General features: G+C 48.3%; 1 protein-coding gene across 2 annotated transcripts in view; it reads left to right on the top strand.

Annotated features, from left to right (window-relative positions):
- Positions 1-26,205, top strand: part of LOC138567392 (E3 ubiquitin-protein ligase RNF216-like) — a 2,013,370-nt gene that overhangs the window by 551,500 nt on the left and 1,435,665 nt on the right. For both annotated transcript variants that reach the window (XM_069645556.1, XM_069645557.1), the window contains one exon: positions 5,122-5,198. In XM_069645556.1, coding sequence (XP_069501657.1) covers positions 5,122-5,198 — 77 coding nt within the window. The remainder of the gene's footprint in view (positions 1-5,121; positions 5,199-26,205) is intronic.

The raw sequence follows: 26,205 nt of genomic DNA, 5'->3' as shown, positions 1-26,205 counted from the left end.
CCTCGACGCGTTCGAGACCGCATGCACCTGTGAGGTCTTCGAGGAAGACATCGACGTCTGAGGCGTCGAGGGCGTCGACAGGCTTTCTCGAGGCTCCGGCTCCGAGGAAGTCGTCGAAGCCGTCGACGCTCAGGTCGTCGAGGGACACGCTCGGGGCTCCGGCTTCGAGGGCTGTGTCGACGCCGCCGTTGCTGGAGGCGCTGCATCTGACGTCAACGCCGATTTCCTCGATGCCGATCCTCTCGGCACCGATGCCGGTTCTCTCGACGCCGATTCGCTCGACGCCTTTCGTGTCGGAGGTACCCCGTGGCACAGAAGAACCCCCTAGGAAGGCTCTGGTTAAGAGCAAGCACTCTCGGGTGCCTTCTTTTCGCCACCTGGACTATATTTCAGAGGCGGATGAGGATTCTGATGGCCTGGTTCCTAGTCAGGTTCCAGATGAAATTGTCTCGGGCCATAGTCAGTTTGACGATTTGAGACAGTCGCTGCATGATGCCAGTGGACTGGACACTTCTCCGGAGGTGGAGTTTTGTAGGCCTGAGCCTGGCTCTCATGCCGATTCCTCGTACCGGCGCCTTATGGCTAGGGTTTCTGAGTACTTGGGATGGTCTGCTCCCCCAGGGGAGTTTGTGCAGGATGATCTGACGGACATCCTTGATGTTGGTCCCCCAACTGATCCGGTACTGCCGTTCCATATAGCTTTACAGAGAAGGGTGGCGGCGGCTTGGACTGCTCCGGAGAGTCTCCCGGCGGTGGGCAGATCCTTGTCGCGAAAATACCGTCCAGCCAGTAGCGACCCCTGCTACTTGACCAGGCACCCTACTCCGGAGAGTTTGGTGGTGCAGGCGGCCACGGCCCCGGCAAAGCAGGCGTCGTACCCTACCATCCCTCCTGATAGGGACGACAAACGTTTTGATGGCTGGGCGAAGAAAGTGTTTTCTTCTGGTGGCATGGCGCTTCAGGCGGCCAACTCCATTTGTGCCTTGTCTCGTTTCACACACACTCTGTGGAACTGTGTTGCGTTAGCGGCTGAAAATATTCCCGAAGGGGACGAACGGGATGGTTTCCTTGCTATGGTCCAGGATGGTAAGGATGCCATGTGTGAGTCCGTTCAGTCGGGTTTGGACTTAGCTAATTGCGTCAGTAGGTCCATGGCGGCGAGCACCGTGATACGCAGGTTTGCGTGGTTGCGGAAGTCGGGGTTTGCTCCTGATGTGCAGTCTTGGCTCCTCAACATGCCCTTTGACGGTGAACACCTTTTTGGCAGCAAGGCTGACGAGAGCCTTGAGAGGTTGCAGACCTCGAAAGCTGCAGCGAAGTCGTTGGGCGCTGCAGTTCGCCAGCCTCCGCCTTTTCGTCCTAGGGGACAGCAGTGGAGGGGTGGTTCCTTTCGCTATTACTCGTCCTTCAGTAAAGCAAGAGGAGCTGGCAGTCAAAGAGGCCAACGCAGGGGTACCAGAGGTGGACGATAGGGTACCCGTGGTGCCAAGTCCGCTCGGGCAGTTGCCTCTTTGCCCTCAGGTAACGCCGCGGCCGCTCCCACTCAGTCATGAGGCCATGTCCCATGGTTCGCCTGTTGGGGGAAGGCTGGCGCAGCATCTTGTAGAGTGGCAAGCCATTACTTCAGATGTGTGGGTTCTGGAGATCATAACCCACGGCTACTGTCTTCCCTTTCGGCACAGGCCTCGCGACAATCCACCGGGGTACCTCTCTTTGCAGAGTCCGGATCCGCTCCTTGCGCAGGAAATTCAAGCCCTGCTGGAGAAAGGCGCCATAGAACTGGTGCCTGTAGCGGAGAGGAACATGGGATGGTATTCCCCTTATTTTTTGATTTCGAAGAAAGACGGGGGATTGAGACCCATCATGGACTTGCGCGGTTTGAACAAACTCCTCAGGAAGGACAAGTTCAAGATGGTTACTCTCTCTCAAGTCCTCCAGGCCCTTCAGCTCCAGGACTGGTTGGTGTCACTCGACCTCAAGGATGCTTACTTCCATGTGCCGATCCATCCCAAGCACAAGAAGTACCTGAGGTTCGCGGTTGGCGACTCGCACTTTCAGTTTCGGGTCTTGCCGTTCGGATTGACCTCCGCCCCGAGGGTTTTCACCAAGCTCATGATGGTGGTGGCAGCGCATCTCAGGCAAGGGGGGATTCACGTCTACCCCTACCTGGACGATTGGTTGATCAGGAGGAGCTCTCCCGAGCAAGTCCTGGATCATCTGTCCGTCACCTGCCACTCCCTTCACAGGCTGGGCTTCGCCCTCAATTTAAAGAAGTCCCATTTGACGCCAACACAGCGGCTCCAGTACATCGGAGCAGTGCTCGACACTTCCCTGGGGCAGTGTTTTCCTCCCCAGGTGAGGGCTCTTCACATTCAGCAGATGGTGCACAAGTTTCAGCATGCCCAGACGCTCCCAGCGTTCGAGTTCTTGAGGCTGCTCGGCCTCATAGCATCCTGCATTCTTCTGGTGCCAGAGGCTCGCCTGCGGATGAGATCTTTGCAGTGGGCGCTCAAGACGCAATGGTCGCAGTCTTCCGGCAGGATGTCGGACCCGGTTCGGGTGCCGCCCTCGGTCGCCCGGGACCTTCTGTGGTGGGCCGTCGAAGGCAACTTGATGAAGGGGGCTCCTTTTTGGCTTCCCTGGCCGGAGGTGACGATCGTGACGGATGCATCCCTCACGGGTTGGGGAGCTCATGCCAACGGGCTGACAGTCAGTGGTCGTTCGTCTCCGTCGGAGTCCAGACTCCATATCAATCCGTTGGAGCTGAGGGCCGTCAGGCTAGCCCTGAAGGCTTTTCTGCCGACTGTGCGAGGAAAGAGTGTCCTGATCCTGACGGACAACACAGTGGCCATGCACTACCTCAACAAAAAGGGGGGGGCAGGGTCACTTCCTCTGTGCAGGGAGGCGATGCAGCTCAAGTTCTGGGCCATCCAGCAGGAAGTTTCGATCTCGGCAGTTCATCTGGCGGGAGACGAAAACGTGATGGCGGACGATCTGAGCAGGCAGAGCACGATCTCTCACGAGTGGGAGTTGGCTCAGGAGATTCTCCTGGAGATCTTCGCCCTTTGGGGGACCCCTCAAGTGGATCTCTTCGCCTCCAGTGTCAACCGGAAGTGCGAAAGGTTTTTCCTCCAAAAGGAGCCCTTGGGAGACGCGTTTGTGGTGGAGTGGTCGTTCCCGCTGCTGTACGCGTTTCCTCCAGTCCCCGTCATCCCGCAAGTGCTGCGGAGGTTACGGAAGTTCGGTTCCCGGATGATCCTCATTGCTCCGGCGTGGGCTCGGAGGACGTGGTACCCGGACCTTCTCGACTTGTCCATCTGCCCTCCGCGTCGTCTTCCCTACCGAGACGATCTGCTCTCATGGGAGGGGGGTCAGGTTCTCCATCCAGAGGTCAGATCCCTCAACCTTCACGCTTGGCTTCTGAAAGGTTGAGGTATATGGATTGGGACCTCCCTGAAGACGTGATGGAGGTGTTGCTTTCGGCCCGAAGGCCAGCAACAAAGTCTCTGTACCGTTGCCGTTGGCGTAAGTTCTGCGACTGGTGCCGAGTTCAGAATGTGGATCCTTTTGCATGTGACATCCCCATGGTTCTGTCCTTTTTACTTTCTTTGGCCCACAGGGGCTTGCAAGTGGGTACCATTAAAGGTTACCTGGCGGCGCTGTCCATCTTTAAGCGCTCGTCTGAAGAGTGTTCTTACTTTAAAATCCCTTTAATTTCACAGTTTCTGAAAGGGCTCACTAATGTGTTCCCTCCGTCACCTTTCCTGGTGCCCGGTTGGGATTTAAACCTTGTTCTTAAGTTTCTTATGGGTGCTCCGTTTGAGCCTTTACATTCTTGCCCTTTGAGGCTGTTAACTCTGGAAACTGTGTTTTTAGTTGCGGTTACTTCCGCTCGCAGAGTGAGTGAGTTACAGGCACTTTCAGTTAAGCCACCCTTCACTGTATTTCACAAGGACAGGGTTGTCCTTAGAGTTCGTCCTTCTTTTCTTCCGAAGGTAGTGACGGAATTTCATTTGGCCCAGAAGGTTGTTCTTCCGGCATTCTATCCTCCTCCGCATCCTGGTAAGGAAGAGGAGAGGCTCCATAGGCTTGATCCTAGGAGAGCTTTAAGCTTTTATGTTTCACGCATGTCCCGGGTCAGAGTGGACGATCAACTCTTTATTGGTTACGCTGGAAAGCGTTTAGGGCAAGCTGTGACGAAACAGACTTTGTCTCGCTGGATTATTTTGGCCATCTCGGAGTGCTACCGCTTGGCGGGTAAGGACCCACCGGCTGGCTTGCGGGCCCATTCTACCAGGGATATGGCTGCATCTACTGCCCTGCAGAGGGGTGTTCCTATTCGCAACATCTGTGATGCAGCCACCTGGGCTTCAGTACATACATTTGTACGTCACTATTCCCTTGATTCCATCCGAGCACAGGATCTGGCCTTTGGCTAGTTTGATTGGCTATTCTAAATTTTGATTCTAAATTCTTTCCCTCCTCCTTGCTCTGGTACTGCTTTGGGAGTCTGTCATAGATATGGAATACGTCGGAGGACCCAATCCCCTCGAAGAACAAGTTACTTTCTTACCTGGTAACGTTCTTTCGATGGGATGGTCCGACGACTTATTCCATATCGCTCCCGCCCTGCCTTCCCCGCTGCAGAATTTCTTTTGCGATTGCAGCTTACGTTCCACAAGGCTTTGTGTCTGACTGGCAGTTGACTAATGTCACACGTTCTGGGGGAAAAAACTACAACTGAGGCTACGGGCGTCGTGCGTCCTACTTATCACATCGGATGACGTCGGACGTCGGAGGAGGTCCTCGACGACGGCGCATTTACGTCATCGACGCAGGACGCAGACGCCGAAAAAAGTTTCCGAAGCAGCACAGCTGTGGTGATTACATGTCATAGATATGGAATACGTCGTCGGACCATCCCATCGAAAGAACGTTACCAGGTAAGAAAGTTACTTGTTCTTCTGTTGACATATGTTCAGGTTGTTACTGCTTAGAATGCAAATGCCTGCGATTTCAGTTAGGTTTTCCACAACAAATACTTATTCATTGATTGTCCTAAACGTTGTTCCTATAATTTGACATGACATAAACTGAAATTCAAAGTGTTTTCTTCCACAGGAAGTAAGATTCCCTGATGTTACTCAATCATATGTTGAGGAATTGATCCTATCCAAAAGATATTTTGACTTGAATGTGTAAGTACAACATTTTAGCTCTGGTAATCATATTACTGTTCTGATTTTCATATATACATTTTTTAGTCCTTTTTGTGATGATTTCATTTTCTGCGTGCTTCCTCGTAGATGAGCCTGAATGTCATTTCCTGATTCTGTTATTACAACCTAATGTGTTTGACATATGTGGATGAATGAGTTTTGAATGTAATTATTTGACGGGATAGTGTGAAGAGTTGACCGGGCTCCCCATCCTGACAAGTGGTTGAGACGTGAGATATCAAATAATGGGATGATTGCTCCGCTACCAGATGTGCCTCCCAAAGGGCGAGTGGATGAGGGTTCCCACCGGTTTGCTATTGCTTCAGATGAAGTACATTAAACCCAGCACAGGCCTTTGTAAAGATACTTGGGAGGGCTTCAACTTCCAGACTGCATTGTTTCACGGGCCAGAATGCCAAATACCTAGTGATACACTGAGGACTATGCTCCAAACCGCTCCATTTGTTATACCTGTTGGCGGAATAATGCTACCTTACCTGAAAAGAAGCAGGAATTGAGGCAGGTGTGGGTCCTGAGCTCAAAGTGGTACATGAGACACCAGCCTGGAGAGATCACTGAATGGCCAACTGTGCGAAAAGCAATTCCAAGATGGCACTGCTTTCTACAGATGCCTTGGAAACATTGCAGCTCCTGGTTAACATCAATAGAAAACCTCAATTAACCAATACCAAGCTGTGACTAATAAGACTCTATTGCCAGAGTTTGGGAATAAGCAGGAATAACAAAGCCGCAATTAGGACACAAACCCGAAGGGGTAAATAACCTATTAGAGCAGGGGGTCCCCAACCTTTTGTGCGCAATGAGCAAAATTGGCATATCAAATTAAATGGTGAGCAACATCCATTTTCGATGGAACATATCGACGCACAGTTGGCAGACAAATGATTGCAACACAAATTAGAAATGTAACAAAGTTAAAACTGCGTATAGAACATTTAATTTGCAGTACTTAATAGTTATCCAGACCATGTGTTATTCTAGTCAAGAAAAACATTTGACGTTAAGTGGTTGTTTACAAGAAATGTTGAGGAAATTGAGTGGTCCATAGTACATTTTTAGACCTATAGGACCAGTCCAGCTGTTCAAAAATAGAGTAGGAGTAAATAAATATTACCAGGGGTTTCAGGTTCCCGAGCAAAATATTAGTGCAAATGTATGGGCAGTAAAAATGGCCACAAACGGAGCACTGATTCTTCAGGTCTACTGGGAGTCTGCCTAGGATTTTATGGGATCTTTAATGGCAAATGGTGCATTCCTAAGCGTACAAGATCATCAATACTGTTCTACGGTCATTGATGACTGTATTGTGGATGGTTTTTTCTTCAGGAATGTCATGAAATGTTACATTTCTTATTGATCAAGGAGTAAACACAATCCTCCTTGAGTTCATTTTCCAATGGCCAAGGTAGGCACCGGGAAGAAAATATCCGACAGCCAGAGAAGCTGGTTGGTGATGCCTAACCTCGAAAAAGGAGGCATTGGAATGAATTACTAATTCACTAGAAATTAAGATATTCATTGAACAGTTCAGAGGCCACAAAGGAAAGCGTTAGTTTGTTTGAGTCTTTAGGAGAAACTATCCAGGACAGAGCTATTGGCAAACCGTGCCCCCAAGTTCAGAGATTCCAGGTTATAGAAAGGGATGCACCATGGTTCGATGCAGAATCTCGAAAAGAAAACTGAACCATGATTTAATGAGGTGTGTGTACACTGCTGGTCAGATTTATAGTTTCAAAATAGCATAAAAAATTGCCTTAAGACAAAAAAAGAATTCGAGAAACAATGGGAGCTTTTTTGAAAAACACCAAATCGTTTTATGTTCATTGCTGTTGTCAAGTCGGGCATTTTGCCATCCCCTTAGACAAGTATTTCTTGGACCACCAGCCCCTCACGGTTATAGGCCAATTCCCTTACTGGGCATTGGGGCTCATTACGAGTTTGGTGGCATCTAAACGGTACCGTTACTGCCACTTGGTCCAGCGGTATCACTGCCAGATTCCAAGTGGTGGTTTGGCGGTGTTGGTCCCCAGTTATGGAGTCCGTAGCCCTCTAGGGTGGATTTTGTTGATATTTGATTGATAGAAACATAATGTGGCGTAATTTACATTTTATTTGAGTCTGTGACAAATCTGTGGATGCTGTCCCTTCTCCCTTTTGGGGAGGCTATTCCCATGGGGCCAGGGCCGAACATCCTCGGTACAATAGTTCCCCTGAGGGTGGTACACAGGGAGAGGATCACATGGGAGAGGAAACCCATCATGGGACTAGGAACGACCCTACCCTGAGAACGCAATATCCTTGCCAATCACCAGATCCTCTTCCCCCCCCCCCCCCCAACTCCCCTTTCCTATAACCCAAAGAACAACCCCTTCCCTAATAGGCTCATGAGCTATAGTCGCCCTGCCATTTCCCTAGATAAGTACTGGGACTATGAAGAGCACAAGAGACCCAAGGGAGATCAAGTGTACAAATACTGAGACGAGGAAGAATGGGGAAGAGTTGAAAGATATGCTATTGACAACCACTGAGACAAAGGAGATGCATGGAGGAATGTAGTGTTCCGCATAACCAACATAAGCATTCTAGACAACTTGGAATAAGTACTGGGTTGAAGGAGCGGAGGCTTGAAGAGTTCTCCTAAGAACCACAATGAGCAGTCTAGTTGTTGCTGGCTGCTCATTGGCCAATGCAGAGTAGAAAAGGTAGAGGGACTCAGGAAGAAGTTGTCCAGTCCTCCATGAAGGAGCTGCCGGAGCCAGCACGGTGCAGCAAGGTGCAAGGAAGCACACCAAGATGCCAAGAGGGGAGCTGGAAGGACAAGGGCCAGTCCACAGTGGAAGGACCAGAAGGCGAGCTGGCAGAGAGAAGCTCCCGGTGTTCCTGCAGACAGGGAAGTGCGTGAAAGGAAGACCACACTGCCCTGGGAAAGATTGACACTGCAGTGTTCCCGGGCAGACCAGAGTCCCCTACAAAGGGGGAGCACTCAGGCTGGCGGGTGGGAAACTAAGATGGTGCAGTCAGCATCTTAATAGTCACAGTACCTGGCAGGCATGTGAACCATGTCTGTCCCCCAACAAGAGAAACTTAAGGGCCTGGGGCCCACCAAACGAAAGCAACATGAGTCCTCTTCTTTGTGGCGGTAGTTGGGAGGAAAGGGCTCAAAGTACCCACACACAAAGAAGAGGTGCCTGGGACCCACTACACGAGAACCACACAATTCCTCTTCCTCGTGGTGGTACTTGGGAGAAAAGCGCTCCCAGTTCCCGAACATAAAGAGGGGTCTGGGGCCCCATCCTATGAGAAACCACAGAGTCATTTACTAAGGACCATACTTGGCAGGGTAGTGGACCAAGTTGGCCCAAGCAGAAAGGGAGAGAAAAAGATATGGGACCTACAAGAGAATGAACCAGGGCAAAGGAGTCATTGCCACTGGTTGTGGTCCAATAAATGGAGAGTTGCCAAGAGAAGGAACCAGGACATGGGAGTCGTTGCCCCTGGTTGTTGCGAAGTTTGTGCAACCGAGAAATCCTGACAGTTTTCTTAGTTTTGGTTGAGAAAGGGAAACCCCTCTTAGCTTTAGGGAAAGGCAGGAGTTTCCCCAGTCCCCCACCCTTTTACTTTCAATAAAAGTATATGTCAATCAACATGAGCCCACTGTGTCTGAGTCCTACTTCTACATGTTTACAGGTCACTAATGTTTTTTTAAGTCTTATCCAACGTGATACAAGACATCTCAGCATCTGTCCAATATTCAAGATTGTGGAATCATACATTGTTTTCCAACACCAATAAAGGTGACAAGCAGGGATGTCAGTTGGTCCCAATGTATTCCTTTTGGATGTTGATTCTAGTTCTTATCTTAGGAAAGTTAATCCACCCTCCACCTGAAGGGTTCATTTTATAGCATGCTTCCTTATGCAGAAGACACAGCTATTTTGGACTTGCCCCCAGCAGGCCTCCAACAGGGCGTGCTAAAAACAAGTATTTTAGGAATTAGTTTGAAATTAAATATAATAAAAACAAAAATGATGGTGTTCAGGCAAAGGGTGAAACCTTGTAGCTAGTTTATAAATGAATGTAGAGATAAGGGGACAGTCTCATTTTTATTTGAGCCTACTCTTCTGAAAGAGCAGTGCGTGCGTCAGTCATTTTAAGAAGATAGCTGAAAGGGCATCATTAATGATTAAATGTCTTTTTACGTTATTTCAAGTTTGCGGCATTCTGATTGGAGAAGTGTCTTGAGGTGTATAAGACAAAGGTCTGCTCCATGATTTTAAGGGCGCAAAATCTAGGTTGGTTAGAAATGTCATTTCCTGGAGGGGTTGCAAAATAATTTCCTGTGCCAAATAGCAGGTCTCCCTGCAGATAAACCTGCTAGCGCCTTGTGAGCTGAATTGGGGGTGTTCAATTTGAAAATGTCAAGCCAGTTAAGAATGTTCCTTATTTTTTAAAAGCACATCTGGGATTTTATGCTAATCATAAAGTGAATTTCAGTGCAAGTGTAGCCTCCCCGGTGAAGAAAAATACTTGTGGTTATGGGCGGGTGTAAGGCACTGTCCATTTGGATAGGGATGGGATATAACTAAATTTGGTGCATTAAGTCACCTCAAAATAGCTCCAAAAGCAAGAGCTTATGCGATGGAAAAAGAGTCAGATGTCCAAAATATACATAGGCTTATATACAGACTTACGCATACAAATAAGATGGCAAGGAGAAATCTGTGAAATAAGATCCCCAGAATGCAGGAGGCTGGTGGTAATGGTATGTTTAAATGTACCCACTCCTCAATAAATTAAGAAAGTGTGAAGGACGAAGAACAAAGTGCGCTTGCAAAATAGGAGTCAAAGATTTGGTTCATTTTCGGTTCATTTGCCGTTGTTTCTCTGTTTTGCATAAGCGTGGCATGCATAGGAGCTATGTTATATATAATTAATTGTAATGATCAGACTTTTATATATTGCAAGTTTGAATATGTTAAAGTTGCTTTTTTATTTTTTGGGCTTGTTCTGTGTGAATTGTATGAAAAATATGAAACATGTTTTTAAATGTTGCTGACTTAATAGAGAAATACGATTAAATACGATTAAATATTAGGACTTCAGGTCATTGCATGGTAGGCTTTAAAGATCACTTAATTGGGCCTTAATTGGGCCTTTGGAGGTTAACTCCTGAGATTTATTTGGGAATGTTATTGCAAATGTTGTTTCAAAGCTCCAGAAGGCTGTTGCATTGGTTAAAGTGTTTAGGAATAAAATACCTTTCTCAATTATTTGGAGCCTATTTTCTCTGCCCAAAAGGGATTTTACACAAGACTTAGGGCCTCATCACGACTTTGGTGGTAACCCTTAAATCCGGCGGTAGCGCTGTTACCGCCGGATTTAAGGGTCCGCCAAATCAGGGCTTTGGCGGATTTCGCCCCAGCTCTGAGCTGGGGGGAAATGTGCCGAAAATTCATGCTCATACCGCCGGCGGGAAATCCGCCGGCGGTATGAGTGCGAAATTTCCCCATTGAGCCCAATGGGGAATGGGGCATTCCCAAATGGGCTCAATGGGGAATGGGGAATACCATTACCGCCAAACTCGTGATCCGGCGCTATTAGCGCCGGGGGGTTCGGCGGTAGGGCAGATAGCACCGGCGTTGCCGCCCAAGTCGTGATGAGGCCCTTAGTGGCAAACATTGGTCAAACCTTTGAACATTTGATGACCACTTCATAGAGGGATGTGGTGGTGTTAACTAAGTATTTGAATCAATTAATTGGCTTGTTAGTTTAAACCTTTTAACAATAACTTAATTGGATTGGAATACAGGGCAAATTAATTATGAATAATGTGACATGCATTTTCCAAATCTGCTCATTAACCATGTGCCAGATGGGCAGAGTATCAAACGATGACCATTTTTCTGCTAGGACACTATGTAATAATAAATACAGGTGACACCAAAATGAATATTGTCGATAAATATGCATGGTGGCATCAAAAACAAACCTTACTTGTATAGAAAGTGTGCATGCACATTATTTAATAAAGGAAAGTTGGCTATGCGTACCACCTCCTTGTCCATTATGCTCATACTAGCTGTACCAAGGAACAGAATATGCCAATTTTTTCCATGACACAAACCTGGTTCAAATATTGTACTCATTAATACATTTGTCAGCTGGGCAAAGTAACTGGAGATGACAGGGTTTTAGCAATGACACTACCATAACAAGGACATTTACTGAAAAGTTATGTGCATGGTGGCACCAAACACAAATCTTGCATGTATAAAAATAAGCCAGCTGGAAACACAGCGACTCATTGGCCAACATCCTTGCACAGTCCAGGACTCTGTCCTGACTACAGTGCTGCTGAGGTCTCATCCATTCAGCACCTCCTTCTAGGCCTCCACACCATGGCCCAGAGCAACTGGCGAGCAGCAATTTAGGGTGCCGCGAGCAACATGTTGGGGATACCTGTATTAGAGAAACCTTTAGAAGAGAAAACCAGAGGAAGCAGATATGTGACTAGACAAAAGGGGAGATGCTCTAATAAATGAAGCCTGTAGTAAGGCAGTGCACTCTAGAAAGGGCAGGAAAGTGCTGGAGAGCTGCTAAGCTTTGAAAGGCCTGGGATGAAAAGCTGACCTGAGGTACAAGAGCACCTCCCAAATCCTTCGGTGGCTTTGATATCCAGAGCCTTAGGCTTTCCCCCAGTGACCTCCGGCACTAGAAAAGGGGTGGAACCAGACCGGTAGCGGCTGAAAAGGTGGCATAATATGATCTGCCTTAAAAGGACCCCGAAACAGAGAAATCCAAGGTACAGGAGAGACCCGCTGTGAATCCTGACAAATCTGTTTCCATGAGTGTTGAACAAACTAACTATTTTTTAATTACCAATCTTTTAATGCACTTTTTTTTTTTACTGTTTGTTGGGTGTAAAATATGGGTGGAGACTCCACACACCTTTCTCTTATTCCCCCCATCAAGTATTGCCTCAACCAAACTTGCCATACTTTTTGTGGACAGAAAAACTAGAAATAAGTCCAGTAAAAAAAAATGTTTAGTAAAACGTGCTAGCCAAAAGGACTGAAATCCAATCACTGGAGGGAGACTTGTTGTGAATAGGGAGAAACCTTGTACTGAAGGCATCAGAAGTCCATGCAGCAAGGCTAAGGTCAAACCTGGTAAAGATCCTGGGATTGTGAAAACAGGAAGACTAAAAATGGTCCAGTCTGAGAACCTTGTTTAATTTGCTGTGTTAAAATTAGGGTGAGATTGTTTCTCTAAACACTTTGTTGCCCATCAGTTAGAATACTTTTGTTATAGATTGGGATAGCAGTGAGGTAAAGGACTGGTTTAAGAGTTGAGAGTGGAACTTTCAGTTGTCCATCTCTTTGGGCATCTACTTTGTAGACTAGGGTGTCCCAAGTACGGCCAATGACTTGAACAATAGTTTTCAGGGGGGGGGGGCAGGAGGAGGAGGAGCTTTACCTTTTTCCTGTAGGCATTCATTCTCCAGGAGAGTTCCTCACACTCACCAAAACCTTATACACTCCAGAGCAGGCAAGCATCCCACAGCACTCCTATCTCTCCCGCCACGCACGCATATTCAGACATAGCCCACCACAGTACAGCTTCCCTCCTCCACTCGCATGGAACTATCACAAGCATATTGGTGCACCTACCCACACTCACAGGGAAGTAATACCCTCTGGAGAGACCACAAACCTGTATGTTATTCCAGTCCGAGTACCCACACCAACCCACCCCCGTTCATCAATTAAATGCAGCATCAGCAAAACACACACTATGTTTTGCACACAAACCACATATTTCTCATCACCTAGGCAACCCACCTTACCACTACACATCCATACAACCCCCACCATTAGTATGGACTAGGGATTCTTCAGTTGGGGTCCATCTGAGTGGTGGGGAGAAAAAGGATGAGCCTTGCATGGGCCACATCTCATTTGAAGTCAGGCTCTTTCAACCATGTATATTGCCAGTTTTCATGGTGTAAAACCTAGAGGAAAGCTCTTTTCCATCCATCCAGGATCTAGTAGCCTCGACATCTCCACTTTAGGAGGCAATGGCACTAGGGATTGACCTTTAGTACATTGAAGAGAGCCTTTCTCTGAACTGCGATGCCTCAATTCTCCAAGAAATCCCTTGTAAAGAAAATGAAGGGCTGGTGGAGTAAAAATTGTAGGCCTTCCACCAAAAGCCCCCACTCTCCTTGCCATCAGTTTTCCCCCAGGTCATCATGTGTCCATTAGGGTACAGAAGAGCGGAAGTTAAAGTTGGTGTATGCTTCCACTACACAAAGTGGGTATGCAGACATTGTGTGGCGAAATTAATTCAGTCACCTTGTATGCAGTACCCTTTCAGCCCCTGGTCTCACTGTCCCTCAAATTCCTAATTCACTTCCCTGTCCTGAATCTTTTCCCTTTCATGTTCCGTTTTTGCAACCTGATCATCAACGCTATTCATTTTTAAGGCATCTGGGCAGATGACCTGGGGACAGATGATCTGTGTGGACGTGTCCTTAGTTTTGGCAGCTAAGGCAGGGCTTAAAGTATTGGTTATCACCTCACTTTCTCGATGAATCCTCAGTACTTTATTTCTGCACTTCATAGTGATGTGGTATAATTGTGTTTTCAATGGATCAGCACTTAAATTTTGATTTACCTCAGCTCCCAGTAAAAATGAATGGATCAATGTTGCCTCTACTATATGTGTAATGGAACAGATAACTGCATCACTGCATGGAAGATCAGCACAATGTGAGGCCCTATGGATGGACTTCACAAATGAATACCTTTCTAGCGAACCAAAGCCCCAAACTGATTAATACCCAGGAATGCAAAGCAAACTAGGTAAGCTAATGGGCTATGCACCAAGTTTACGGACAATTACCCTACTGGAAATCCCTAGATTTATGGATCAGTGACCTCCTATTGATACAGACTGTAAAGACTCCATTGATGCTTGCTCGACCCGCAGGGAGGAGGGAGGAGGGAGGAGGGAGGACGGAAAAGGGAAAAGGGAAAGTCGTGTTGTATTACAGTAGCTGGAGGGCAGAAATATGTTAGAGATGTATGCATATGATAGTGTTGAAACCTCTGACCTTGCTCTGTAATCCTGAGTTCGTAATATGTTTTATGATCAGTGACTTACAATGAACAAAACTCAATAAAAACAAATGTAAAATGTTTTATTTTTTGATTTACCTATCAAGGCGACCCACCCTTGTTCGCCACAGCCATCTTGCACTGTACTGTATAGTCCAACATGGGCGAGTAAAGTTTAAATGCTCTGCTGGCGCAAACGGCCCTCCTGGTGATACTGATGGCTGCCAGAGCAGAACAGCCCCAATGCATTTAGGCAATCGCGTGTTGCCATGGAAATGCAGGAGACTCTTTCACTTGGAATACATATCCGCTCAGCCTTTCCCTGTTTTCACTTTAAAATCAATGTATATCTTGTTGTTTATTTTAGTGTTTAAACTAAAATGTTGCTTGTCCAAACCACTATTTACATCTTTGCGAAAGTACAAGATACTTAATCATCATCTTCCTCTGTCATTGTAAGTGTTTAACATAATATATGTTACCAATACAGCATGTATTTTCCTGAGGAAACCATGTACGGAGCAGTAGATATATTTATTCAGTTTTGAACAATGAAAGGATGTTCTGCTCCCATAGATTCAAATGCTGTTTGAATATTCCCCGCCGTCAGGCTGGCAATTCTCAATAACGTTAAAAGCAATTTACATTTAAATCTTAAAACTGCTGTGCTTTGTTAATCGTTTTGGGTCATATTGCCCCATAGGCAGCCTCTTGGTTCCTTGCCCAGAGGCCCACATCAGATCTTTTACCACACATTCAGTGTTGAGTCCTCAAAAAATCTTTCAACAATGTTATCAATATCTTTGTTTTTTCAACTATTCTTCTGCATCTTGAGATGCTTTGAGCTTCCATTCAACCGTCAGTTGTCTGGTTCCGACTTCTCGTCACCTCCTGGAGGGTGTTTCTGCTTTCACGTTGAGGCCCTTTGGTTTATCCATTGACACTATGTTATGTTACTTTGCATTTATATAGCGCCTTATGCATCATTGGAATGATCTCAAAGCGATGGTAGGTTGAATTCCCTCGGGAAGAGAGAGATATAAATACATTACATGGATAGGAAGAGCACTTTTTGGGCGGCTTATAACTTTCCTCCCCCTGGACGAATCCTCACCAAACTTTGGAAAAAAAGTATGGCCCACTCTGAATCTTTTTGCAAAGTTTGGTGAGGATTCGTCTGGGGGGGGAGGGACCCAAAACTTTTTTTTTTCCCATAGACTGAATGGGAAAAAAATGTTGCTCGCGCCTACAGCCCAAACCGCTGGACGGATTTTCACCAAATTTGGACCAGGAGCAGCGGCTTGTTCCCAAAAGCGTGCTTTTGCAAATTTGGTGAAAAACCGTCCAGTAGTTTTTTTTTAAATGACCAAAAAGTAGGTCAGAAAAAATTAATGATATCTGTGTTCGCTTCGCAGATAGGACGGTGATTGGGCAAGTAGCTTGCGTGATACTGACGTGCTTTTCTATTGGCTGCCGTGAAGCGTGCAGTGCGTCTATTTTCAGAGACGCCTGCCATCTTTGTTTATCGGAGCGGAATCTGCTGCCTGCACAGTGTAGATGTGGGCTGTGTCGGCCACGAAAAGGCGGTGAGGCACAGGCCCTCGTGTCTCTCTCTTGTTCCCCCCCACCCCCCGCTCATGGCCCGTGTCTCCCATGTCCTCCCCCTCGCTGATTCTCCGTGTGTTCCTCCCACCCCCGCTCATGCTCCGTTTCTCTTTCCCGTTCCCCCTGCTCATGTCCCGTGTCTCCCTCCTTCCCCCCACCCCCCTACTCATGCCCCGTGTCTCCCTACTGTTCCCCCCCACCCCCTGCTCATGCCCCGTGTGTCTCTCCCCTTCCCCCTCATGCCCCGTGTCTCCCTCCCCTTCCCCCCACCCCCCGCTCATGCCCTGTGTGTCTCCCTCCTTTCCCCCCCACCCCCGCTCATGCCCGTGTGTCTCTCCCCTTTCCCCCCACCCCCCGCTCATGCCCCGTGTCTCGCCCCTTCCCCCATCCCCCGCTCATGCCGCGTGTCTCTCACCTTCCCCACCACAGCCAGCTCATGCCCAGTGTGTCTCTCCCCTTCCCCCCAAATCCCGCTCATGCCCCGTGTGTCTCTCCCCTTCCCCCACCCCGCGCTCATGCCCCGTGTGTCTCACCCCTTCCCCCCCACCCCCCGCTCATACCCCGTGTCTCTCTCCCCTTCCCCCACCCCGCGCTCATGCCCCGTGTGTCTCACCCCTTCCCCCCACCCCCCGCTCATACCCCGTGTCTCCCTACTGTTCCCCCCACCCCTGCCCCGTGTCTCTCTCCCTTCCCCCCACCCCCTGACATGCTCCGTGTCTTTCCCCTTCCCCCCACCCCCCGCTCATGCCCCGTGTCTCTCTCCCCTTCCCCCCACCCCCTGCTAATGCCCCGTGTCTCTCCCCTTCCCCCCACCCCCCGCACATGCCCGTGTGTCTCTCCCCTTCCCCCACCCCGCTCATGCCCGTGTGTCTCTCCCCTTCCCCCCCCACTCATGCCCCGTGTATCTCTCCCCTTCCCCCCACCCCCCGCTCATTCCCCGTGTCTCCCTACTGTTCCCCCACCCCCCGCTCATTCCCCGTGTCTCCCTACTGTTCCCCCACCCCCCGCTCATGCCCCTTGTCTCTCTCCCCTTCCCCCCACCCCCCGCTCATGCCCCGTGTCTCTCCCCTTCCCCCCCACCCCCCGCTCATGCCCAGTGTGTCTCTCCCCTTCCACCCCCACCCACCGCTCATGCCCCGTGTGTCTATCCCCTTCCCGCCCACCCCCGCTCATGCCCCGTGTCTCTCCCCTTCCCCCCATCCCCCCGCTCATGCCCCGTGTCTCCCTCCTTTCCCCCCACCCCCCCGCTCATGCCCCGTGTCTCCCTCCGTTCCCCCCACCCCCCGCTCATGCCCCGTGTCTCTCCCCTTCCCCCACCCCCGCTCATGTCCCGTGTGTCTCTCCCCTTCCCCCACCCCCCCGCTCATGCCCCGTGTCTCCCTACTCTTCCTCCACCCCCCGCTCATGCCTGTGTCTCCCTACTCTTCCCCCCACCCCCTGCTCACGCCCCGTGTGTGCCCTGTTCCCCCATCCCCCGCTCATGCCCTGTGTCTCCCCTGTTCCCCCCACCCCCCGCTCATGCCCCGTGCCTCCCTCGTGTTCCTCCCCACCCCCCGCTCATGCCCTGTGTCTCCCTCGTGTTCCTCCCCACCCCCCGCTCATACTCCGTGTCTCTCTCGTGTTCCCCCCGCTCATGCCCCGTTTCCTTCCTTTTCCCCCCACCCCCTGCTCATGCCCATGTGTCTCCCCTGTTCCCCCCTACCTCCCGCTCATGCCCTGTTGTGTTCTCTTTATACATCCCACCTTCCCTTTCCATGGTGGCCATCCTGGTAAAAGATTTTCCTTCCTACACCGGGACGCCACAGGCGTCCCGGTGTAGGAAGGAAAATCTTCGGGGTTCCCACTTTGAGGACCTAAGATGCTAGTGGTCTTCATCTATTGAAAAGGATGTTTTGGTGACGTTGCACTAATAAAAACCTATAAAATTCAGTAAAAAAAAAAATGTGTTACAGGGACGTTATGGTTAAGTTGCGCTACTAAAAACCTATGAAATTCAGTGAAAAAACTTTGTTAAAGGGACGTGTAAAGTAGTAGACGGTAGTCGGAATGCAGGGTTCACAATGAATGATTTATTGCTGAGTTAAACTTTCAAACAGCCTCTCATTATAAACAACAAAAACATACTTAAATGTGGTTCAGCAGGCTTGCACAGAAAATGGGTGAATCAATTCAGAGTTCGCATGAATGTCCTCTTGAGCTGGGCTCCTCTTTGAAAACAAAAATTATCAGGTCACATAAATTCCTTTCCCCGGACACTAGCTTTCCATTCCTTTGCCAGCTGTCCAAATTGGGTTTTAAAAAAAACGAAAAACAGAGAGGGTAAACCCACAGAAACACTGTCCTTTGAAAATGGTTTACGGCCAGACTTTCCTTGTCAGTGAATCCGCTTCGGTAGTGTTCCCGGCGCTGCCGCTCTTCGAGCCTCTCCTGGTACGCCCAGTGTAAATCACCAGGGGATTCCTCCCACTTCTCTGTGGTCTCCGGCCAGGGCTGCTGCTGTAATCAGAGAACCCTGATGAGTTTCCCAGGGCTTCTTTTAACTCATACTTTGCTCCTCCCCTCCCCTCAGCTTCCACCCGCCTTTCCTGCCCACTTCCCACACCTGCAGCCACTTTGCCTTTACTCCTCCACCCTGCTCCATGCACTGTTTGTCCCACACCTGCAGCCAGCTTGCCTTCATACCTCCACCCTGCTCCATGCACTGTTTGTCCATCCCAACCTGTACTGCTATTGGGGCATCTGTCACTGTACCGCATAACAGGGCTGTATCTATACCGCTTCCCTTTGTTCATTTTATCTTTTCCCCCATCTGGTCTCCATTTCCCGTGGTGGTTTATGGGACATGTAGTTTTGCTCTGTCCTGCTGATGTAACATTTTGGGTTCTGGGTCTGAAAGTTAGAATGGGGCTGTCTTTTATCTCCATTGCCTCTTTGACCTCCTCACATACTCCCCCCAGGGAGCCAGGCCGTTCGGGCCAGTTCAGTGCCCTGGATAAATAATCAGCGACTGATACTTTCCGGGTTTATGCACTGTAACAAAATGATAGGGCTGAAGAATCAAAAACAATCTCAGAACCCTATGGTTTGAATCCTTCTGGGTGGCCAGCCACCTGAGAGGTGCATGATCCCTAAAAATGGTAAACTTCCACCCTAGTAGGTAATAACGGAGGGACTCTACTGCCCATTTTATTGCCAGACATTCTTTTTCTAGCGTGGAGTATGGTATCTCATGTGGCAAGAGTTTTCTACTGATGAATGCGATTGGGCAAAGGTTTTGTTCCGTCCCCTGTCATAGCACTTTGCCTAGACCGCATCCTGATGCATCTGCCTGCAAAAAAAAGTCTTTAGAGAAGTCCGGGCAGTGTAGGACTGGTTGGGTTGATATTAGCTGTATTAATTGTTCAAAGGCCTGCACCGCATCAGGAGTAATTTTAAGTGGCTTATTGGTTTTCAAGGCGTCTGTCAGTGGTGCCGCAATTGTAGAAAAGTGTGGTATGAATCTTCTGTAATACCCCACGAACCCTAGAAATGCTGGTATCTCCTTTCCTGTCTCTGGAATGTGTAGTTTTTTCAAGGCCTGTATTTTGTCCACCAGGGGTGTGATTACCCCCCCTCCCACCGAATATCCCAGATACTTAGTGGTTTTAGCTGCCAGTTTGGTTTTCTTGGGATTAATATGTAGCCCGGCCTTTTGTAAGGATTTAATTACTTTGGTGAGATGTTCTAAGTGTTCATCCCAGGTTCTACTGAAAATAACTGTCATCAAATAAGCCGCCGCATATGGTTCATGAGGTTTTAAGATCTTGTCGATTAAGGCCTGAAACGTGGCAGGAGCGCCGTGTAGCCCAAATGGTAACACCGTAAACTGAAACAGCCCTTGGGGTGTTGAGAAGGCTGTTTTCTCCAGATCCGCCGGGTTGAGCGGTATCTGCCAATATCCTTTGGTTAAGTCCAAGGTGCTCAAGAAGGATGCTGTTCCCAGCTTCTCTACCAGTTCATCAATTCTGGGCATCGGGTAGGCTTCGTATCAGGAAATGGCGTTTAATTGCCTAAAATCCATGCAAAACCTTGTGGTACCTTCTGGTTTGGGCACTAGCACCACAGGTGAACACCATGCGCTCTTGGAGGGAATAATGCTACCTAGTTTCAGCATACTATCTATTTCTTGTGCTCTCTCTCCCCTTTTTGCTTCAGGTATTCTGTAGGGTCGGAGACGTACAATCTTGCCTGCCTCTGTGGGGATGCAGTGGGTAGCCATATGGGTTCTTCCTGGTATACTAGAATACTTTTGCCACAGGTTCTAAGATGGAAAATAACTTAGTTGTTTGGGTATTGCTCAATTGTTCCCCCAATCCCACATCTTGTATGCCACTAGCCGAGGTTGTGACCATTTGTTCTGGGACCGACAGCTCTACCAGGGTTGTACACAATACAGCTGAGTCCCCTTCTTTCCATAACTTGAGGAGATTAATGTGATAGTTCTGATGTTTGTTTTGCCTATCGGGTTGTTCTACCTCATAGTTGACTGGGCCCAATATTTTTGTGATGCTGTACGGGCCTTTCCATTGGGCGAGCATTTTGTTGGTGTGAATGGGTAATAGTACCAACACTTTCTCTCCTACTTTAAGCGTTCTCGCTCTGCTTCCTTTGTCATAATATTCCTGTTGTCTTTCTTGAGCCCGACCCAGATTTTCGTGTGCGTAATCTGAGTTTTCCCAGGTGCTTTATTAAGTCATTAACATATTCAGTGAGGTTTGTTTCCTCCTGGTTTTCCCAGGTATCTTTCAGTAATCCCAAGATAGATTTTGGTTGTCTTCCAAATAATAATTCAAATGGGGAATACCCTGTTGAAGATTGTGGAGTGTCACGTAAAACCATCAACACCCATGGCAGCACTCGCTCCCATCCCAGACCAGTGGGACTGGTGGCTCTTTTTATCATTTGTTTGATGGTTTTATTATATCATTCCACCAACCCATCCGTTTGTGGATGGTACACAGAGGTTCTCAAATGGTTGATTCCAAGGGTCTTGCATACCTCCTTCATGACAACTGACATAAAATTACGTCCTTGGTCGGTCACAATCTCCAAAGGAATCCCTACTCTGGCAAAGTAGGGCAAGAGGGCATCACATACTTGTCTTGCAGACATTCCTCTTAGTGGAAAGGCTTCGGGGTACCTAGGGCATAGTCCACTACCACTAGTATGAACCGGTATCCTCTGCTGATAGGTTCCATAGGCCCCACAATGTCTAGCCCTATTCTCTGAAAGGGTTCTTTGATCAAGGGCATCCTTTGTAGCGGTTCTCGGGCCGGTATATGTGGGCTTGTTTTCTGACATATCCCACATTCTTGGCAATACTTTGACACCTCCGTGTATACTCCAGGTCAGTAGAAATTTTGCAACACCCTTTTTATCGTCATGTTCTCCGCTAAATGTCCCCCTGTGGTATGGTCATGTGCCAGCTGTATCAGCCCTTTCCTGTAGGACTGGGGAACCAACAATTTCTCTTTTTCTATGTTATCAGGGCCTTGAGTTACTTGATATATTAATCCGTGTTTTTCTTTAAAATAAGGCGTAGTAGGGTTGGTTCCACTAGCGTCTAGGGCTTGTTCTCTGGCTCTTTTCAACGTTTCATCTAACCCTGTTTCTGTTCAAAATGACGGCATATGATCCCCTACTTTCCAGTCTATAATGGAAATGTCTCTGCACTTTTCCTGATTCCCTCGGTTCATCCTTTTCTGGGTTTTGGATAATTTTTCTCGACTGCAGGGCCCCACTAGATCAGTTTGGGCAAAGGGGGCCTCTCTTAACCATCTATAAAATTCCGGTAGATCTGTTCCTATCAGTACCGGGGCGGGTAGGGTAGGAATGATAGCTGCTTTGATTGGTATCTCCTGCCCCTGCAATCCCAACACAATGTCTTTGGTAGGATACCCTTTCACATCCCCGTGCACACATTTGATGCCAATGGTTCTCACCTGTTCGTGATCTTGCTCGCTCACATGGGGCTGTATGGCCGTCTGTCGACTTCCACTATCCATCATTGCTTGACGGGGATGTCCGTCCACTCAGACTTCTATCACATAAGGTAACCGTTTCCTTCGGTATTCCTGAGTTTGTAAGGTCCCGATTTCCATTGGTTCAGGTTTAGGTTTTCGGGAGCAAAATCGAGCAATATGACCCCATTCCCCACATTCGAAATATTGGGTTGCCGTTCCTTTGTTTGTAACAATACCATTAGGTCGGGGTTCTGGCCGGTTCCTGGGTTCGGTGCTTGGCCCCTTGTAAGGCCCACTGCGTAAGGCGGGAGTCTCCATACTTGGTCTCAAGTGGGTCGCTGGGATGGGCCGAGTGTTACCTGCCTTCTGATATGCTGTTGCCACATCTATGGCCTCGGTTAAGGACAGATGGTGATGTTGCCTAACCCACCTCTGTATGGGTCCGGGTAAGGCATCAATGAATTGTTCCATCATTACTTTATCCTTAATCTGTCCTATTGTGGCAGTGCCTGTTTGTAGCCATTTTTCCGCCAAATCTTGCACTTTATAGAACAATTGTCTTGGGCTTTCGCCGGGTTTCAATCTGGTTTCTCTAAACTTGAGTCTGTAGGATTCTTCATCCATACCGAGTCTTTCCAACACTGTTTTTTTTAATCTCGGTATAAGGAGTGTCCCCTGTGGGGTTGGCAGCTTGGTATGCCCCCTGCATTGGCCCTGTGAGCAGGGGTGCAAGGTAGAAGGCTCATCTGTCCTGTGGCCATTGAGCTGCTCTGGCTATTCTCTCAAAATTCACAAAGAAAAAAACTGGGGTCTTCTCCTACTTGGTATTTCTGTAATACCGTGGACGGTATCGCGGGATGCGTCCGTGTGGTGGCCACTGTTTCTCCGAATATTCTTAAAGCTTCCCGTCCTTGCTCTTGTGCCGCACTTTGTACTTGTATGGCTTGTTGGAGGGCTTGTCTGTCTGCCTGCGCCTGATGGCCTTGCACTTGTATAAGTTGTTGCAGTTGCTGCTGCCCCTCTGTGGGTGCCTTTATCACAGCTTCCATTCTGTCTGCCTTGGCGTTCTCTTGAATCCCACCGCTACCACCACTGTAAAGTAGTAGGCGGTAGTCGGAATGCAGGGTTCACAATGAATGATTTATTGCGGAGTTAAACTTTCAAACAGCCTCTTATTATAAACAACAAAAACATGCTTAAATGTGGTTCAGCAGGCTTGCTCGGAAAATGGGTGAATCGATTCAGAGTTCGCATGAATTTCCTCTTAGAAAACAAAAATTATCAGGTCACATAAATTCCTTTCCCCGGACACTAGCTTTCCATTCCTTCGCCAGCTGTCCAAATTAGGTTTTAAAAAAAACGAAAAACAAACAGAGAGGGTAAACCCACAGAAACACTGTCCTTTGAAAATGGTTTACGGCCAGACTTTCCTTGTCAGTGAATCCGCTTTGGTAGTGTTCCTGGCGCTGCTGCCCTTCGAGCCTCTCCTGGCAGAGGGTCTGCCTCTTGATAAGGATCTCTGCGGTGCCGAGCCTTCAGCCTCCTAGTACGCCCAGTGTACATAATGGGGATTCCTCCCACTTCTCTGTGGTCTCCGACCAGGGCTGCTGCTGTAATCAGACACCTGATGAGCTTCCCGGGGGTTCTTTTAACTCTTACTTTGCTCCTTCCCTCCCCTCAGCTTCCACCCGCCTTTCCTGCCCACTTCCCACACCTGCAGCCACTTTGCCTTTACTCCTCCACCCTGCTCCATGCACTGTTTGTCCATCCCAACCTGTATTGCTATGGGGGCATCTGTCACTGTACCGCATGACAGGGCTGTATCTATACCGCTTCCCTTTGTTCATTTTATCTTTTCCCCCACCTGTTCTCCATTTCCCGTGGTGGTTTACGGGTGATGTCATCAATGACATTTGTGATGTCATCTTTGATGTCCTGGGTGTTAGTCTTAGCAGTGCACTGTGGTGGCGCGAGTTATGGTTGCTTAGCTTACCATAACTGGCGAATTTCAAGGGTTTTTCGGTTTTACTTGGAACCATAACGTCCCTTTGACAAAGTTTTTTCACTAAATTTCATAGGTTTTTAGTAGCGCAACGGAGTGTGCGGGAGTGTGTTGCCTGTGACTGGCAAGTCTGTTTACCATTACAATCGCTGGAGGCTGGAGGCGGAGCAAGACTTTAAAAACCCCCACTGCTACGGAGCGGAGCGTAGCAGAGTGTGCGGGAGTGTGTTGCCTGTGTTCCCTGGGGACTCCCTGGGGCCTCGAGGGACTCGAGAGGTACGCGAGGAAAAGGCAGCCATTGGCGAATCGAACTGTGATCGCCCGTCCTCTGCAGCTACCCAAGAACACGGTAAGAACACAGTAAGAGCTCGGGTAAGCGCGCAATCAGGCGTAGGCTGCCCTCCATAGCGCGGTGCCTAGCCCAGCCCCGACATACTCAATACCGCTAAACACCAATAATGTCAATGACCACGAGGGACATCACAAATAAAGCAAACACACGAGCGCAAGCCAAGCGAGGGCTGAACGCAGTGTGTATGTCAAGTGTAAACGAAAATTTCAACGGAAAAATAAGACTTACAATGCATACCTCTGATGATGTTGCCGCCGCGGAGGAGGAGGATGAGTCTCCCCGAGAGGGAGGATCTGGGATGATGTCCGCTGTTTCATCTCAGCGGACTCGACTCGGTGACGAGTTGCCCGAGTCTGAGTCGTCACGCGGGAACGTGGTGGCGGTTCAGCTGTCACGAGAGAGAGGCACTAAGATTGCGAACGAAACCATAGACGTAAGAAGTGACATCGAAAGTGAGCTAGACGAAGATGAAGTGAAAAAAAATGATGGGTCTACTGTGGGAGAGAGGCAAGATAATGGAGATCCACAACCGAGATCCCCAGCGACAAAGAACAGTAAACCTTGCGCGACGCCAGGAAAAAGCGAGGGGGCCCAGGCAGAAAGCGCGCTGGGTGTGAATGGAAAATCGGAGGATAAGCGGACCGGTGATATGAACACTGAAATATGTGCGGCAATGATTCATCAGGTTGAGAATATGCAGTCCGAGAAGTCTACCACTCCCTGTAAGCCGAGGGACATTGAGCAGACCCAAGATACTGGCCCCATGCGACGGCTCACGATTAAAAACATTACGAATTATCAAAGACCCTCTAACTCGGATGACCAACGAAATTCGAGTTCATCACTAAAACTATTGGCATGGCTAAAGGTGGCAGAGATGCACAAACCACCTCTAGTTAAATCAAAAGCAAATGAAGGGCCTGATGCCTCTAACAGAATGGATGAAATTGTTGAGACATGGTCAACCCAAGATGAATGGAGGAAAAAAACTGCACCACAAAACACAGGATCGAAAATTAATATAAATCCAGGAGAAAGAAGAAATTCACTAGGAATTGCAGACCAAGTACTAAAAGACTTGGCAAGGATGAATGCCAGCTTAATACAGTCACGGAGACCTTCACAATTAAGCTCTAATGGGGGCAGCCAACGACTCGTGGAGATCCAGTGTCCTAAACATAAGAGCATTCACGAAGTAATGATCCTTGAAGCAAACTCCCCAGCATTCGAATCCAGAAATGAAGAAATCACGGTGTCTCAGAAGAGGAGTCGAAGAAGAGAAAGCTCTGAGAGTGATGAGGGAAATGTGAACAAACGATGCAAAAGCAGAACCCAAGGAAGAACCACAGGTGTACAAAAAAACAGAAGAGATGCCATCCCCTAAAAAGACAAAATGGTGTACTTCCTTAATTTAAGAGTCAGAGGGTGAGGATGAGGCAGTAACTCTCAAAGATATAAGGCGACGGAAGTCTAATGAGTTACTTCCGAAGGAAAGAAATGACCCAGAAGATATCTCGCCCTACATTGAGGCAATAATTTCAAAGTTGAGTCCCATTTTGATATCAGCTACAACGATAGCTGTAGCCCCATTGCTGAAGTTGTTTGAGAACCTGAATGAGAACAGTAGAGACCAAACGACTCTGATTGCCCTATTGAACTCTAAAATGATAAAACTAGAGACTGACTTAAAGGAGATGTCATCTGAGATTCTGTTATCTAAAAGAGGGAACAATATTTCGCTAACAGCGTTGAAAGAATCATTAAGAAACAACTCTGAGGACAAGAAACTCTTGGCTGAAGTGACAAGACAAGCCCTCACACTTCTCCAAAATGAGCGAGAAGGAAGGAGTGATCAAAATGAAAAGCAAGCTTCTAAGAAAGATCA

This window comes from Ambystoma mexicanum, chromosome 2p (genome assembly GCF_040938575.1).
Source record: "Ambystoma mexicanum isolate Mex_15411 chromosome 2p, UKY_AmexF1_1, whole genome shotgun sequence".
NCBI lineage: Eukaryota > Metazoa > Chordata > Amphibia > Caudata > Ambystomatidae > Ambystoma > Ambystoma mexicanum.
This window is presented reverse-complemented; position numbering and strand designations above follow the sequence as displayed.